We start from the raw sequence: 19,526 nt of genomic DNA on the forward strand, positions 1-19,526 counted from the left end.
AAATATGTAGAATTAAGCTAAAGCAGTATAGAGAGGGACATTTATAGAAGTAAATATTTACATTGTAGCAGAGAAAGATCTCGATAATTTAAGTCCCTCCCTTGAGGTATGAGAAAAAGAGCAAAATAAACTCAAAGCAAGCAAAAGGAAAGAAATAATCATAAAATCAGAAGTCAATGACATTGAAAATAGAGAAAAATCAATGAAACAAAAATCTGGTTCTCTGGAAAAAATAAAATTGATACAATGCTAGCAAGACTGACAAAAATAAAGATAAAGAATGAATCATCAATAAAAGGAATGAAATAAGGTTTATCCAGCAGTCATTAAAAGAATAACTAGGGCCTGGCCAGTGTGGCTTAAAGTATGTGCCCTGACCAGGAATCGCACCAGAAAGTCACGCTTCGATTCCTGGTCAGGCTCTATCCTCAGTGAGGGGCATGGAGGAGACAGCTGATCAACACTTCTCTCTCATTCTTAATGTTTTTATTTCTCTCTCTTCCTTTCCTCTGAAATCGATATATATATATATATATATATATATATTTTTTTTTTTTAAATTAAAGAAAAGAATAACAAGGAAGTGATTATGAACAACTTTACTCTTATAAATTTGAAAAATTTAGCCCTGACCATTGTGCTCTATTGGTTGGGCATCATCCAAACTGTACCAAAAGGTTGCAGTTGTTGGTTCGATTCCCGGTCAAGACACATGCCTGGTTTGTGGGCTTGATCCCAGATAGGGGATGTGCAGGAGGTGGCAAATCAATGTTCTGCTCTCATATTCATTTTTCTCTTTCTCCTCCCTCTCTTAAAAAAAAATCAATAAAAAATATAACTACATTTGACAAGTTAGAATGGACCAATGCTTCAAAAACCACAATGCATTAAAACTCAATCAAGATGAAATAGATTATCTGAATAGTCCATTATTTTAGCAAAAATAGTTCTCTAAGGTCAGATAGTTTTAACTGAAGAATTCTAGAAAATATTTAAAGAATTACCACCTATTCTATGCATTATCTCTTAGAAAATAGAAGTAACACTTCCCAAACTAATTTTATTAAGCCAGTATTATCATGTCTAAACCATACAACATGGTACAAAGGAACAAAACAAACAAAAATCACAAAACATACCCCAAGCCCTCCAGACCAAATATTTCTCATGAACTCAAAAAAATTCAACAAAATATCAGTAATTCAAATTTTAAAATGTATAGAAAGAATGATATGCACCATAAACAATTAAGATATTTTTCTAGGAATGCAAGAGTGGTCAAACATTTAAAAATCAATCAATGTAATATACCAAAACAACAGGCTAAAGGAGAAAACTCATATGATCATATTAAATCAAACAGAAACACTGGTCAAAATTTAACACCCATTCATGGTAACAACTCGCAGCAAGTTAGGAGTAGAGGGACTTATCTCAAATTGATAAGGTACATCTACAGAAATTCTACAGCTAACACACCTCATGATGAAAAACTGAATGCTTTCCCCCTAATATGAAGAATGCGACAAGGATGTCAACCTTCACCACTCTTATTCAAAAGAGTACTGGAAGACATAGCTACTGTAATAAGTCAAGAAAAATAAACAAAAGAAATACAGATAGGTCCTGGCCAGTTTAGCTCAGTGGATTGGGCATCGGCCTGCAGAGTGAAGGGTCATGGGTTTGGTTCTGAGCAAGGGCATATACCTCAGTTGCAGGCTTGATCCCCAGACCTGGTCAGGGTGCATTCAGGAGGCAACCAATTGATGTGTCTCTTTCACATTGACATTTCTCTCTTTCTCTCTCTCTCTCTCTCTCTCTCTCTCTCTCTCTCTCTCTCTCTCTCTCTCTTCTACTCTCTCTGAATATCAATGGAACAATATCCTCAGGTGAGGATTAACAAAAAAACAAACAAAAAAAGGGATATAGATAGGAAGAGAAGAAATAAAATTATTCCTATTTGCAGTTGACATGTGCTATGTAAATACAAATCCTAAGAAATCCACAAATAAACTGGAACTAATAAGTGATTTAAACAAGATATCAAGATATAAGATCAACACAAAAAAAGCAATTGTATTTGTATATAATAATGATCAACATGCAGAAACCAAATTTAAAAACACAATACCATTTATGCCCAGCTGTGATGGCTTAATGGATAGAGCATCATACTATGGACGAAGAGGTCCTGGGTTCGATTCCCAGTCAGGGCACATGCCTGGGTTGTGGGCTCAATCCCCAGTAGGGCATGCAAGAGGCAGCCAATAAATGAGTCTCTCTCATCATTGATATTTCTATCTCTCTCCCCCTCTCCCTTCCTCTGAAATCAATAAAAATATTTTAAAAAATAAATAGAAATACAATACAAGAAGGACATTAAATAATGATAAAGGGAACAACCCAACATTAGGATATAACCTTTGTGAGCATTTATGCATCTAAGCAAATCCTGACTGACATAAAGAGAGAGAGATTAACAGTAATACAGTAATCATAGGGGATTTTTTGACACTCCATTGACATCAATGGATAGATCTTGCAGACAGAAAATCAACAAGAAAATGGTGGCCTTAAATGACATACTAGATCAGGTGGATTCAATTAATATCTGCAGAGCATTTCACCACAAAGCAGCAGAATACACATATTTCTCATGTGAATTTTCTAGGATAGACCACATGTTAGGACACAAAATAAATCTCAATAAATATAGGATTGAAATTATATCAAGCACCTCTGACCATAATAGTATGAAATTAGAAACCAATCATAAGAAAAAAATGAAGAACACACAAAAACATGAAGGCTAAACAATATGTTACTAAACAAGGAACGTGTTAACAATAAGATCAAAGAAGAGATTAAAAGATACCTTGAAACAAATGAAAATGAGAACACACCAACCCCAAATCTATTAGGCACAGTGAAAGCAATTCTTAGAGGGAAATTAATAGCATTACAGGCCTACCTCAAGAAACAAGAAAATTCTCAATCTAACTTTACGTTTAAAGGAAATTTCAAAAGATTAATGAAACCACGAGTTGGTTCTTTGCAAAGATAAACAAGATAGACAAAACTTTCATCAGATTCATCAAGAAAAAAAAGAGGACCAAAATAAATAAAATCAGAAATGAAAGAGAAGTAACAAGTGACCTACAGAAATAAAAAGGATTGTAAGAAACATTATGAACAACTATATACCAACAAATTGGACAATGTGGACAAAGTGGATAAATTCCTAGAAATATATAATCTTTAAATTAGAAAGAATCAGAGAATCTGAATAGGCATATTACAACTAGTGAAATGAAGCAGTAATAAAATAAAAAAAAACTCGCAACAAACAAAAGTCCTGGACTGGATGGCCTCACAGGTAAGTTTTTCTTTTTTTCTTTTTTCTTTTTTTAAATATATTTTATTGATTTTTTACAGAGAGGAAGGGAGAGAGATAGAGAGCTAGAAACGTCGATGAGAGAGAAACATCGACCAGTTGCCTCTTGCACACCCTCCTACCCGGGATGTGCCCGCAACCAATGTACATGCCCTTGACCAGAATCGAACCTGGGACCTTTCAGTCCGCAGACCGACGCTCTACCACTGAGCCAAACCGGCTTCGGCAAGTTTTTCTAAACATTCAAAGAATTAAGTCCTATTCTTCTCAAACAATTCCAAAAAATTCAAGAGGAGAGAAGACTCCCAAGCTAACTTTGAGGCCAGCATTAAACTAATTCCAAAACCAGAGAGACACTACAAAGAATGAACATAGATGAACACAGATGCGTAAATCCTCAACAAAATATTAGCAAACTGTATCCAGCAGTACATTAAAAAGACCATACACCATGATCAATTGGGATTTATTCCAGGGATGCAAAATTGGTACAATATCCACAAATCAATTAACTTGATACATATAAACAAAATGAATGATTAAAATGACATGATATCAATAAATGTAGAAAAATCATTTGATAAAATCCAGCACCCACTTGTGATAAGAACTCAGCAAAGTGGGGATAGAGGCAACATACCTCAACATAATAAAGGCCATATATGACAAACTCACAGATAGCACCATGGTAAAAAATTAAAAACATTTCCCTTTCGATGAAGAACAAGACAGGGGTGTCTGCTTTTACCACTATTCAACACTAGTTGCCCTGTACACGAAATTTGTGAATGGGTGGGGGAGCTTCCCTCAGCCCAGCCTGCACCCTCTTCAATCGGGGACCTCTTGGGGGATGTCCGACTGCAGATTAATCAGACATCCCTAAACCAGCAGTCAGACATCCCTCTTGCAATATGGGATCGCTGACTCCTAACTGCCCACCTGCCTCCTGGCCTGATCTCGCCCCCAAATGCCCTCCCCTGCCAGCCTGATCACCCCTAACTCACCTCTGACTCAGCCCCCACCACCATGGCTTTGTCCGGAAGGAAGTCGAATGTCCAGAAGAAGATGCTCTTGGCAGACAAAAATACATAATCCCTATATCTGGACTGATAGCCAGCCATATGCAGTATACTGCCAAACCAGTCATTAAAAAATTGAACCGCTTTCTTACACCTTACACCAAACAGCTGTTGCCCTTAAAACCCCTCCTCAGCCTCCACCTTAGGTTCTGCCTTCGCAGTTCACCCAGATTTACATCTGATTGGTCGGTTTTTATGCCAGTCAGTGTCAGAAGCTCTGCCCTGATCAGAGAGGCAAGGCTGATCAGTAGTCCCTGCAGAGGCCTGGAGAGAGAGAGAGGTGTGCTGCTGGCCAGTCCCAGAGAGGAAGAGAGAGAGGCTAGGGCTGATCAACAGCTTCCACGGAGGCTACAGATCAGACCCTGCTTCTCTCTCCAGGTATTTCTCTGGGCCTGATCCACAGCCCCCTCAGCAGTCAGTGCTGGGTCACCGTCTGCAGCGGAGGCAGTCAGTGCCGGGTCGCTATGGCAACCTAGCACTGACTACAGGATTGACTTCCGGTTGGTCCAGACTTCAGTCATTTTGGATGATACAGACCCTGAGTTTTTATATACTGTGTTTCCCCGAAAATAAGACATCCCCTGAAAATAAGACCTAGTGCAACTTTGGGAGAAAAAATTAATATAAGACACTGTCTTATTTTCGGGGAAACAGGGTATTAGGATAATACTAGAAGTCCTAGCCACAACAATCAGACAGGAAGAAGAAATAAAAGGTATCCAAATAGAAAACGAAGAAATAAAGCTATCATTATTTGTACATGACATGATATATATAGAAAACTCAACAGATTCCACCAAAAAACTATTAGAACTGCCCTAACCATCATGGATCAGTAGTTAAGAGCACTGGCCCATGCACTGAAAGGTTGAGGGTTCAATTCCAGTTCAAGGGCATGTACCTGGGTTGCAAGTTAGATTCCCAGCGGGAGATCATGCAGGAGGCAACCAATCAATGTATCTTTCTCATATTGATGTTTCTCTCTTTCTTGCTCTCTCTCTCTTCCTCCCTTCCACTCTAGCGAAAAAAAAAAATCAGTAGAAAAAATATCCTCAGGTGAAGATTAACAAAAAAACCAATGGATTTTAATCTAACAGTATCAAAAGTTCATTAATATGATTTGAGATACATAATATCCACAATTACCTAAAAAGGCTATTAAAATATTCATTCTTTTTCATATTTTCAGTACTCTGTGTGAAGGATTTTTTTTCATACACTTCAATCAAAATAATATATCACAATAGACTAAATGCAGAAGATGTGAGAACCCAGTTGTTTTCTATTAATCAGACATTTAAGAAGATATTTGCAATAATATAATACATTCTTTTCACTAATTTTGTTACTTTGGAAAAGTTATTTGTCATACAAAATATGTCATTTAGGTAAATGTAATGATTTACTATTGTTATATGGTCATTAAATAATAGATTTTTCCCCAATTATTTTTTTTCTTTTTTTACTGAGATATAATTGTTGTATAACATTATATTAATTTCATATGAACAAAATAATTTGATATATGTGTATATTATGAAATGATCACTACAATAAGTCTACTTAATATCCATCACCTCACATAGTTACAAGTTTTTTTTCGAGTGATGAAAACTTTTAAGATCTACTCTTTTAGTAACTTTCAAATATACATACAGTATCATTAACCATAGTTATTATGCTGTGCATTACATCCCCAGAACTCAATTTATTTTATAACTGGAAGTTTATACCTTTAACCACTTTCATCCATTCCCTTCTTCCCACCTCTGACAACCAAAAATCTGTTATCTGAACCTATGAGATTGTTTTGTTTTTAAAGATTCCCTATATAAGTGACATTATATATGATATTTGGCTTTATCTGACTTACAAAATAATATTTAAAATTTGTTTTAATTTTGAATATAGTATATATTTGTAGATATAATCCACAAAAATAAAAAGCTCAATAATTCTTAAAAGAGTAAACGAGTCCTGGGATAAAAAGAAAACTGAGAACTGCTGCTCTGGAGAAACTTGTGTAAGTGCATAAAGGTTTGTACACAAAGATATCCACTCCAGCACTGTTTCAAAATTAAAAGTTTAAAAACAAAGACTGCTCAATTGTTTTTCAGAAAAGTCCTTGAATTCACTCTGTCTACTCCTACCATTACTGCCCTAACTTAGCTGTAATTTTACATTCAGACAATGCCTGACAATGCTGAAAATACACTTCCAGCTCAATTCTCATAACAAATAGCGAATGGACCACTACAGTAACTCTTTGCTTCTTTCTCTCCTCCAGGTAATTACGAGTTTAAATCCCAACTTCTCAACTTCAACTTACTTCAACCAAAAGACCTTCTAAGTGAAGTAGTATTTGCATAACAAATTCTAAGCTTTTGAAAACATGGTTTAAAAATCACTGTTAAACTCATAGAACCAATAATCAGAAAATCTAAACTGTAACTTTTCCTTCATTCACTTGAACAAGGAGGGTTGAATTAAGTGGTTTAATCTCAATCAAATGCAGTTTAGTTCCAGTTTTGCAAAACCAAAGGAATATTAAACTTTGGAATGTATCTATCACAAAGGAGGTCATCCAAATTGGCTTTTTTGCAAAATGAGAAAAGCAATTAAAAGATCAGTAGCAACAGAAAAGTATAGTGATTTCCCATTCATAAGTAGTAAAGTGTGCTTTTTTCTAGTAATGGAAACGGTAAGAAAACCTGGTTCTAGCAGGGTGAGCAGAAATCTGGTATAGAAGCAGCAAGTCATGGAAGAAGAAAGATGGCACTGAGTGATCTTTCTGGAAACCTAACTCAGTGGCATATAGTATCTTCATATTTCTCTGAACCATCATATCATCTTATCTTTACCTCCACTACAAACGTGTCAATAATGTGCTCCTGGGGGAGGAACCAGTGGGCTACTTCCTCTTCATCCATCACCGGGGCAAGGTGAAACTGCTTCAGGTAACTGTTGGTTAATTCTCGAATTGCTTTGACATCTCTCGGTTCCATTGGTCTCAAGCCTGAAGTCTTTGTCACCTTGTAGGAGTGAAAACAAAACCAATTGGGAAGTTTAAATATAGAGAAGTAAAAAGCACTTTGTGCTAACCTGTGATCTGCAGACCAGCTGTGTCAGCGTCACAGAGAAGCCTGTTAGAACTGCAGACTCTAGGCCTTGCCCCAGACTCATCAGGTTACAACCTGCAAGTTAGCAAGCTTCCCTTGTAATCTGTATACACATTAAAGTATGAGGAGCACTAAGTTAGATTATATGCTAGACCAGCGGTAGGCAAACTGCGGCTCGTGAGCCACATGCAAATCTTTGGCCCCTTGAGTGTGGCTCTTCTACAAAATACCACAAGCGGGTGCACACATAAAGTGCGATTGAAACTTTGTGGCTCATGCGCAGAGGTCGGTTTCAGCTTTCAAAAACAATTTCAATGGTTGTACTGTTGATATTTGGCTCTGTTGACTAATGAGTTTGCCAACCACTGTGCTAGACCATGTGTTATACCTTATCTCTGTGTGCCAGGTCTTTAGTCAATATTGCCCAGGACACAAACAAAATGTGTATACCAATGCCAAGAATTTTAGCAGCCTACACGGTAGGGCAGAGCAAGCTCAGCATGTGTTCTGGAGTAGTGGGCTTTAACACTGTCTTGTCTGACAGTCTGAAAACACAGCCAAAAAGAGTTGAGAAACATTTTATTCAATGGCCTGTGAACAGGATATAGCTATTTTATTCTCGTGAGCAACAAAAATGAAATAATATTGATCAGAATGGGAAGGAAAGTGTTTGAATAGCCAAGAATTTTCTGAAGGCAAATGGCTGGCTGCCAAGGACTGTTTGGTTCTCTCATGCATTCTTTTGATTAAGGGTGATCAAATATACATTTGAGTCCTTTCTTCCAAAGCATCACAATTTTCCCATTAGGTCACAGGGATAAACCTAAAGGTCAGGACATTTGCATTTGTTCAACTTCCTATCCTGACAAGAGCTCCAGACATCACTTAGCTCTCTAGGAACTGTCTGGACACCAGGACACTTAAACCTGGAAGTGAAAAACCCATGCCATTTGTTAGTTTGTACAAACAAAACACTGAAAACTTAGACATGCAATTTCATTTTCCCAGTTCACTTGATTTTTTTTTTTTCTTGAAGAAATAGTGGATACATTTAAGCGATAACTTGTATTGCTACTCTATCTTTTCCATCTTAAATATTTCTAAATATATGAAAATTAAAAGCTGCCTCTACTGGTAAAATTAGATCAGTAGTATAGCACAGCGTTTTTCAACCGCTGTTAGTGTGCCGCGAGATGTTGCCTGGTGTGCCGTAGGTGCAGACAAGACAAGAATTTTATAATTTTTCACTATTTTGTTTACTTAATATTTCATAATAAAGTAATTATAAAATACTTTCTTTGTGTTTATTTGATTCCTATTCAAGAGAATTACTTTATATATAGTCAATATAGGCACAGAGTTAAATTTTTTAATATTTTCTAATGGTGGTGTGCCTCGTGATTTTTTTCATGAAACAAGTGTGCCTTTGCCCAAAAAAGGTTGAAAAACACTGGTATAGCAGAAGCCCAAGGTGGAAAATAGGTTTTCATCTGCATGCGGCTCTGTTTGATGTTAGTTGTGCTGATGTTTCTAAGGCTCTGTGACAAAGAATGCTGATTGATTATTGATTGGGGGGGAGGAGATGGCAGGTGTGTTCTTTGTATTTACAGACTCGATAATTCTTCGCTGAGTATTTACTATGTACAACTCAGTTGTGATTTATGTAATCCATAAATACATAGTAATGCAGCTAAAACAGTTTAATAGTCAAAATGGAAAGAATTTAAGTCTTTAACATTTAATAGAGAACTTGTACTTCAGGCTTTTTGTGGATCTCAAAGCCAAAGGACAAGAAATCTCCAGGTCCAGGTTTCCATCCTAGGCTAATCCTTCAGGTAAGCAGGGCAATAACAGCTTGGATATGTGTTAAATGAATTCCTATGTTTTGTATCACAATCATTTACAAAGTGAGGTGAAGGCTACATGGAAAAAAAGTCACCATTGGCTAAGTAAAGATGACACTTCTGTGGTGTGGCATTTATATGCAAACCAGGTGTGAAATTACATTTTTCTTTTGTTTCCCCACTAAGCCAATTTTAGTATTGGTATTATTTTTAGACTGCAGTTCACGGGAAGAGGGAACCTATGTGTTTCCAAATACTGTTAAATGTAATAAATATATATTTCTAAATGCTAGTCAGAAGAGCAAAACCTTATAGGATACATACTGCAGTCATTAATAAAAAAGATTATTTTCTGCTATGAGGATGACTTTGGAAATTTTAAATAGCCTTTCTCAATATTAGACATTTTTCTTTTGTTACTGGTTCAGTAACAACAATACCAAGCACTTAGCTTCATCAATGAAAGCAATAGGACACATGATATGTTAATAGAGAACATTCAGAAATGAAGAAAAGGTTTGCCAGCTTCTCTCTAAAGCAAAACATTCTTCTTCAACATAGTTGTCATGCATTCAATATTCACACTGCGCAATCACCAAAGTCCACATCCTGAAAGCAACTATTAGCCTCCCCTTTATATTATGAAAGGTTATTGCATACTTCCCTAGAGCTCTACTAACGTGATTATATCCACCCATATTTGTCATACTAGAAGTTAAGTCAGAAATTTTAAAACAAAAGAATATATAAGGCTCTCATGTTGAGTGATGTGAGAGGAATGGCGGTGTGAGAGTGCACCTTGTTCTTTCCCCCTAAAATTTCAACAAATTAACCAACTATAATTCAACAAAGAAATCCCTACTTAAAACCTGTTAACTGAGCGGGACCTATAAATACGTCAAACGTAAACAATATCGGGAACGGGTAGGACGTATGAATACGTCCTTGAAATATATGTTGCGCCCTGAGAGGGATGGTATATATTTTTTGTAATCTTTATAATTGTTTGTAAAATTTATAATTTTTTAATTCGATGTTTCCATTTTGTTGTTGGTATTCTTTTCTATTTGTTTGTAATTTTGTATTTTCCTTTGTGCTTATTTATATAAATAAATGAAAAAATATATATTTCATTTATTTTAATTAAGTATAAATAAAAAAATAATAATATAAAATTACGTCCTCCGGGTGTGACGTACTGATAAGCCCTAGTGAAAGAGTATGCGCCCATTACAGGTTGCATAATTAAAAAGGGAACTCCCTGGTTAACAGGTTAACACAGACACACCCTTGAGAGACCTGCACATTGAAACATCAAAAGATGGGCATCTGAGAATAAAGGGGAAGATGAGAAGGGAGGAAAGTGCACCTGATCCGCAGATGCAGCCCTGCAGCTGGGAACTCTTGGCTAAGCTGATAGATTCAAAGTAAAAGGGTGAAAAATGATTCTCCAAGCAAATAACATCCACAGAAAAGCACATGCAGCCATACTTATATCTGACAAAATAGATGTAAAGATAATAAGAGACAAAGATGGACACTTTATAATGATAAAGGGGACACTACATCAAGAAAACATAAGACTTCTTAATATATATGCACCCAACCAGGGAGCACTGAAATATATAAAACAACTACTCACAGAAGTAAAGGGAGAAACAGATCAAAACACAACCCTAGTTGGGGATCTTAATACTCCTCTAGAAAGATCTAATAAAGAAATATTGGCCTTAAATAAAACACTAGGCCAAATGGACATAACTGACATTTACAGAACCTTTCATCCCAAGTGCATGTAGAGCATTCTTAAGAATATTCCAAGAATATTAGGTCACAAAACTAGCATCAATAAATTCCAGAAGATTGAAATTATACCAAGCATATTCTCTGATATCAATGCCTTGAAATTAGAAATCAATTGCAAAATGGAAGTAAAGAAACCCACAAATACATGGAATTAAACAACAAACAACTAAAAATGACTGGGTCAAATACAAAATACAAGATGGGAACAAAAGATACATAGAGGCAAATGCGAATGACAATACAACATGTCAAAAAATCTAAGATGCAGGGAAAGCAGTAATAAGAGGGAAGTGTATATCATTATAGGCCTATCTCAAGAAACAAGAGAAATCCTAAGTAAACAACCTAACATTACACCTTATAGAACTAGGAAAGGAAGAACAAAAGCACCCAAAGTCAGAAGAAGGAAGGATATCATAAAAATTAGAGCAGAATTGAATTAAATAAACAGAAAGACTATACAAAAAATAATACAACGAAGAGCTGGTTCTTTGAAAAGATTAATGAAATGGACAAACCCCTAACTAAATTCACTAAGGAAAAAAAGGAATAAGAGCCATATAAACAAAATCAGGAATGAGAGAGGAGAAATTACCACAGACATCACAGATATACAAAGGATACTAGAATATTATGAAAGATTATATGCCACAAAATTCAATAACCTAGAAGAAATGTGTAAGTTTCTAGAAATATATAACCATCCTAGACTGAATCATGGAGAATTGGAAAAAATAAATAGAACAGTCAGCAGTGAGGAAATTAAAACCACCATTAAAAAAAAAAAAAAAAAAAGTCCAGGATCAGATGGTTTCACCAGAGAAATGTTCAAAGAAGATTTAAAACCTATCCTTCTCAAACTTTTCCAAAAAATTGAAGACTCTACCAAAAAACTATTAGAAACAATAAAAAAATATAGTTAAGTTGCAGGATAAAATCAATGTGCAAAAATCCATTGTCTACCTGTATACTAGCAAAAAACTTTAGAAAAAATTGGGAAAAAATTCCATTTGCAATTGCAACCAAAATAATAAAATACCTAGGAATAAACTTAACAAAGACTGTGAAAGACTTTTAAAATGGAAAAATAGCCTGTGTTCATAGTTGGAAGAATCAGTATAGTTAAAATGGCCATATTACCCAAAGCAGTATACAGATTTAACGCAATCCTCCTCAAAATTCTAATGTCATTTTTTAAAGAAACAGAATGAGAAACCACAAAATACCCCAAATAGCCAAAGCAATCCTAAGAAAAAAGAACTGAAGGTAACATGCTATTGGACTTAAAATAAAATTATACTACAGAGCTACAATAATCAAAACAGCATGGTATTGGCAGAGAAACAGACACACATCTCAGTGGAACAGAAGAGAGCCCAGCTATAAAACCACATGTATATGGTCAGATAATTTTTGACAAAGAAACCAGAAATACACAATGGAGTAAAGACAGTCTTTTAAATAAATAATGCTGGGAAAACTGGAAAGCCACATTCAAATGGATGAAACTGGATTACAGTTTGTCCTTATGTACAAAAATTAATTCAAAATGAATCAAAGACCTAAATATAAGACCCAAAACAATAAGTTACATAGAAAAAAATATAGGTACCAAACTTATGGACCTTTGTCATAGAGAACATTTTATGAACTTGGCCCTGAAGGCAAAGGAAGCAAACATAAAAGTAAATGAATTGGATTATATCAAACTAAAAAGCTTCTATTGGGTCTAGTAATAATTAATGCTGTTTTTTAACATTCGTTTAAAATCTTGCTTGGCGTTGACTTGTATTGACATAACCTTCAAACACGTGGTATCTACAGAACGTGTGAAGTGCAATTAACAAGTTTTGCTTGAAAAAGTTTGTGTTTGGTTTGGTTTTGTTGCAAAACTAGGGCTAAGAAGATGGCGGATGAAGAGCATATTCGTGCTTTACGAGTTCCAATTAGGAAGAAAAGCAAGTGAGGCTGCAAAAAACATCTGTAGTGCTCTTGGTCAAGATGCAGTTAGCGCCAGAAAATGCCAGCGTTGGTTTGAGAAATTTCGCGAGGGAAATTTTTCGTTAGATGACAAGAGTGGTCGAGGCCATGTGTCCAATTTTGATCAAGAAGCTCTTCAAGCTCTTTTGGTGCAAAATCCTCAAATTACCCAACAAGAGCTTGCGACAACTTTAAATTGTTCACAAAAAACAATTTCCAATCAATTGCGTGCACTTGGCAAAGTCCAAAAGTTTGGAAAATGGGTTCCTCATGAGCTGACAGACAAAAACCGTAATCAAAGAGTCACAATTTGCAGTTCGCTCCTCTCTCGTCAAAACCGTTTGCCGTTTTTAGAGCAAATTGTTACTGGAGATGAACAATGGGTGCTGTATGTTAATTTGAAAAGGCGGCCTCAATGGTTGGACAAAAATGAGGCTCCGCAGCCCACGCCAAAACCTGACTTGCATGCGAAAAAAGTGATGTTGTGTGTTTGGTGGAATTTTAAAGGAATTCTTCATTATGAACTTTTACCATCTACCCAAACCATTACAAGTGCAGTGTATAGTGCACAATTGGAAAGGTTAGCCCAAGCTTTAAGAGAAAAAGAACCTGCGCTGATTAATCAGAAGGGCGTAATTCTTCACCACGATAACGCACGACCGCATACTGCAAGAATCACTGCTGAAAAATTGCGCCAGTTGGAATGGGAAGTTCTCCCTCAACCTGCATATTCTCCTGATATTGCCCCTTCCGATTACCATTTGTTTCGTTCTTTGCAAAACTTTCTTCTTGGAAAAAAATTTAATAATGAAGAATGCCTCAAAAATGCATTGACCGAATTTTTTGCATCAAAATCACAAGAATTTTACAACAGAGGGATTAAAATGCTTCCTGAGCGTTGGGCACAAGTAGTAGAAAACAACGGCAACTATATTGTTGATTAAATTTTGTTGTATTGTTTAAATAAATTCTATTTAAAAAAGTATTAGAAAACGACATTAATTATTACTAGACCTAATACATAGCAAAAGAAACTGACAACAACACAAAGAGATAGCCAACCAGATGGGATATGACATTTACAAACAGTAGCTTTGACAAAGGTTTAATTTCCACAATATATAAAGAACTAATAAAACTCAACATCAAATAAACAAACAACCTAATCAAAAAGTGGGCAGAAGACCTGAAAATATACCTCTCCCAAGAATACAAACAGCCAACAGATATATGAAAAGATGTTCAACCTCACTGGCAATTAGGAAAATGTAAATTAAAACTACAATGCTATACCACCTCATACCTGTTAGATTTGGCCATTACCAATAAGACAAACAACAAGTGTTTGAGAGGTTGTGGAGAAAAGGGAGCCCTCATTCAGTGCTGGTGGTAGTGTAGACTGGTACAACCACTATGGGGAGATTCCTAAAAATATTAATAATAGAGCTACCATATGAGCCAGCAATCCCTCTCTTGGGTTTATACCTGGAAAACTCGAAATCATGTATTTGCAAAGATATATGCACCCTATGTTCATTGTAGCATTACTCACAGTGACCAAGACATGAAAATAACCAAAGTATCCTGCAATAGAGGACTAGATAAAGATGTGGTACATACACACAGTGGAGTACTGCTCAGCCATAAGGAAGGGTGAAATAACGCCATCTGTAATAACATGGATGGACCTTGAGAACATTATGCTAAGAGAGATAAGTTGGTCAGGAAAAGCTAAGAATCCTATGATTTCACTCATATGTGGGATATAAAACTGAAACTCGTGAACACAAACAGCAGTAGGTGACCAGAGGAAAAGGAGTGGGGGGGAAAGGGGGTCTTAATAGACAGGAGTAGATCTGACTTTGGGTGGTGGACAAATGGTGCAATATACAGATCTTATAACATAGAAGCCCACACCTAAAACCCATATATTCATATCAACCACTTTCAGAACTGCTACCTCAAGACTCTGAAAATTGGAAAATTGGGTAGTAGGATGTAGATGAGAAACACAATGAAACAGTAAGCCTGGGCAAATAGTCAGGAGAAAGTATATAAACTTAGCAATTTATAAGCACTTCCAAGTTTTCACACAAGCAGTAAAGCAGAAGAGAATAGACTACTCAGCTATAAAAGGACCTAAGAAACAGGAGAATATTTACTTTTGCTGACCAACAATGGCTTATGGATCTCAGGGCCTAAACCTGCTTCTTTCTGACATTGTGAAGTTACACACTCTTAAAAAAAAAAAAAAAAAAATCTAGAGAAGCATGAAATAAAATTTAAAATGTAAACCAGAAACACTCAAATTATAGCTGTTGTCTTCAGGAAGAGATGGGGAGAACACAAAAATTAGATAAAAATGGTAACTTTGGCATAATCTGAAAGAGTGAAGTGGCAATGTTTTCTGAGTGTTTAATAAAACACAAAAACTATTTTCTAGTAACTGAGAAAATCTTAAATTTCATCAGCAAATTCTGTATCTCAATCAGACTTACTTTTCCACAGTCCAACTAATATGCATTTATTCATTGGAATCTGTATATGAAATGTGTGTAACATTTGCTTACAAGAGCATAAGGAAATAAAGCTCAGAGTCTGTCAAAAAACAGAAGCAGTGTTGTATGTCAAACTATGAGGCATGTCTGTTTTAGAGGCAAGATTCCAGAGTGGAGATGTAAGCAGTGATTATGGTTATTTATTTGATTAAAAAAAGGAGCAGTAGAACACTAAACATTAAAAAAAAATTGTCTACTGCTACTAAATCTAGAATATCTTGCGTGTCTTCACATGTCTTCACAAGCGTGTCCTTGCAACACAGCAGAAAGCTGGGAGATTAATCTGAATCCCGTTCTTTACCTGTTTTTAAATAATCTAACAAAAAGAATACAACTTTGTTTGGAAATGCTCAACAACAAATTAAAAACAAACCAGCATTTAAAGGGTAGAGAAATGCATTACTCTTGGAAAAACTTTAGTATTTGAGTTAGCAGTAGTTAATGGCATGGGCTCCTGGGTAGTTCTGTCCTAACTTTAAACTGGGCAAACGAGTCTAGTATTTCCATGTCCTCTTTTACAAAACAGGGAAAGGGATCTGCCCGCCTATGATTGTTCTAAATAAATAAATGAGTCTACAGAAGCGCAATGTCTAGCATGATGCTGGCCACAATGAATGTTAACTTGTATTCAGAAGTCTACGAAAAGACATAAAGCAGCATCATAAGCAGAAACAGTAATAATGAATCAGAAAATAAGACATTCACAGAGCAAAAGTTGCATTCAACGAAGTTGTTCTCTTTAGGCTTAATAATACAAACCTATTCTTAAATGACATGCTTGCTAGCGGAGGCAGCATCCATCTGAGCCCATGAGGGAGGAGGTCTGGTGTATGCTGCATTGTCCAGCTTCTAACTCAAGAGACTGCAGTTGGCACCTTCCAATTTTCCAAATTCTATACTTTCATCTCTTCTACCCCCTCTTTTTTTTCTCTCATTTATGTACTCTTTATCTTTCTTCCCTTCTCTATGATTGGAACGTGCCAATGAGAACTTTTTGGACCTGGACAATCATCCTTTCCTTTCTTAACCTACACTCTAATGCAGGGGTCCTCAAACTTTTTAAAGTGGGGGCCAGATCACGGTCCCTCAGAGAGCTGGAGGGCCGGACTATATGAACTACTAATTCCTACTGTAACACCTCGGCTGCGCTCACTGCCCAAAAAACCTGGCGGGCCGGATCAGACTCCTCTGCGGGCCGCATGTGGCCCGCGGGCCGTAGTTTGAAGACGCCTGCTCTAATGTCTATACCACATGTGTCAAACACAAGGCCCGCGGGCCAAATCCGTCCCGCCAGGCCTTGCAATGTGGCCCGCACCGCGCTGTCATCACTGCACTCTGCTGCATTTCCATCACAATGACAGTTTATGACTGTTCAATAAACCATTCGGCCCGCGATTTAGGCTGGATTTTAGATTTTGGCCCCTTCTCTGATTGAGTTCGACACCCCTAGTCTATACAGAGAGACATTTGGTAGGACTGAGCAATGATGCCCCCCAAGAGGTGTGTTAGAGTTAATGGCAGAAGCAAAGAGATCTAACAGGCAAAAAAAATGGAAGTCTGGGGCCTGCATCCCAAAACCACCACTTATTAATGACATGCCCTAAGTGTCAAACTTCACAAGCCTCAGTCTTTTCATCTGTAAAATGGGAATAAGAAGTACCAACTTCAAAAGGTTTTTGTAAGAATCCTATCCTATATAATAAAACCCCAATATACAAATCAACCAAACAGTGGAACTCACACTGACCATGGGGGTGGGGTGGGGTGGGGGTAGACGCTCAATGTAGGAGCTGCCCCCTGGTGGTCAGTGCACCACAAGGGGAGCACCACTCAGCCAGAAGCCTGGCTCACAGCTGGCAAGAGCCTCTCCCGCCTGCCTCTGCTGCAGGCAGGTGGTAAGGAGTGAGGGGTCCCGGACTGCGAGAGGGATGTCTGACTGCAGGCCTAAGCTGGCAGGTGGACATCCCTGAGGGGTCCTGGGCTATGAGGGACACCCTTCTGCAGTGCACGAATTTCATTCACTGGGCCTCTAGTATACTGAATAACATATGTGAGAACCCTTTATAAACTTTAGTTTATTGGGGAAATAAAAACCAATTCCTAACAGTGACTTTTACCAACTATTATCTGTGTTGATTGATTCTTGTTCAAAAATATAAAGGCTAATGGACAAAGTCAAGTCAAAACACTGTTAGCAGCTCAAATTCTAATCATCCTGAATAAGCCCATGATAGGTACTAAAACTCCTTATTCTTCATTCCATTTTGGGCAACCTACATGTAAGTGGCTGCTTTCCGTAGATACAAACTAGAGTGCCTTAATCAACAAGCTGAAATCTGGGGAAACCAAAGTAGAAGAGCATTAGCCTCTAGTGAGAAAAACAGGCATGCTTCAAGTTTTAAATTCAACTCACAGGTAGCAAAGCAGTAAACAACTGGCAAGGGGGATGTTGAGAATGAACATGACTACAGAAGGCGTGTTTCATCTCAGCTGGGTGTGGTGCTCTTTTTTCTCACTGCCATCTGTGCCCCTGTGACCGTGCCCCTCAGTTGCTCTGGGTCTTGGCCATTTCCATAAACTGTTTCTTGTTTCAAAAGAATCAGTAAATATTGATTGTCATGATAACAGTGTGACTTCTCTGAACATCTTCCTATTTCTTCATTTCCTTTTTGCCCCGTAGCTTGAGAGGCCTGCTCCTTCCTCCCCAGGTTGTGTGCGCCCTCCTTCTTCATGTCACTGCGTTTTTTATTTCCATCTGCTCTGATCTACACTGCCCCTCCCTGCTAGCCCTCTCAGAGAGGCAGTGAGCTCATTAGTTCAAGCTCCACTTCCGTAACAACAGCTAAGACACAGAGAAGAACATGCTTCTGATCCCACTGCCAGGTCGTGAAACCCAAGAATGATGACCCTGGCACTTTTTTTTTTTTAAATATATTTTATTGATTTTTTACAGAGAGGAAGGGAGAGATATAGAGAGCTAGAAACGTCGATGAGAAAGAAACATTGACCAGCTGCCTCTTGCACACCCCCTACTGGGGATGTGCCCACAACTCGGGTACATGCCCTTGACCGGAATTGAACCTGGGACCTTTCAGTCCACAGACCGACGCTCTACCACTGAGCCAAACTGGTTTTGGCAGACCCTGACACTTCTAACACCTGCTTTCCTTCACCTCCACTTCTCTCCTAATTAAATTCTGCCTAAAATCAGCCGAAACCGGTTTGGCTCAGTGGTAGAGATTCAGTCTGTGGACTGAAAGGTCCCAGGTTCGATTCTGGTCAAGGGCATGTGCCTTGGTTGTGGGCACATCCCCAGGAGGGGGTGTGCAAGAGGCAACTGATCGATGATCCTCTCTCATCGATGTTTCTAGCTCTCTATTCCTCTCTCTTCCTCTCTGTAAAAAATCAATAAAATATATTTTAAAAATAATAATAATAAATAAATTCTGCCTAAAATCAGACATTAGGTAATTCTAATCTATTATCAGAAAAAAGACATCAATTCTGCAGCCACTGATGATGTGCATTTGGCAAACACAACTGGCCAAAAGGCAAAAAGAACTGGAGTGTGCTACACCCAGAGTGGCCACAGTTCTAGAGGAACATGACTATATTCTACATGACTCCCTCAACCAAGTTAAAATATCAACTAAATTGCTTTGTAAATACCCCCAAAACAGAGTAACTCTGAAGAAATCAAACTTCAAACAAAAGACCCCCTCTGTGGCAGAGAGATTCTAGATGGC

At 37.3% G+C, this 19,526-nt stretch overlaps 1 protein-coding gene across 11 annotated transcripts in view; it reads right to left on the reverse strand.

Moving 5' to 3' along the window:
- NMT2 (N-myristoyltransferase 2) overlaps positions 1-19,526 on the reverse strand; it is a 68,468-nt gene that overhangs the window by 6,504 nt on the left and 42,438 nt on the right. For 10 of the 11 annotated variants that reach the window (XM_045588328.1, XM_036460656.2, XM_045588331.1 and 7 more), the window contains one exon: positions 7,335-7,505. The exons of the other annotated variant lie outside the window; for it this stretch is intronic. In XM_045588328.1, the coding sequence (XP_045444284.1) occupies positions 7,335-7,505 (171 nt within the window). The remainder of the gene's footprint in view (positions 1-7,334; positions 7,506-19,526) is intronic. 11 annotated transcript variants of the gene reach the window in all.

This window comes from Pipistrellus kuhlii, unplaced genomic scaffold, assembly GCF_014108245.1.
Source record: "Pipistrellus kuhlii isolate mPipKuh1 unplaced genomic scaffold, mPipKuh1.p scaffold_m20_p_1, whole genome shotgun sequence".
Lineage (NCBI taxonomy): Eukaryota > Metazoa > Chordata > Mammalia > Chiroptera > Vespertilionidae > Pipistrellus > Pipistrellus kuhlii.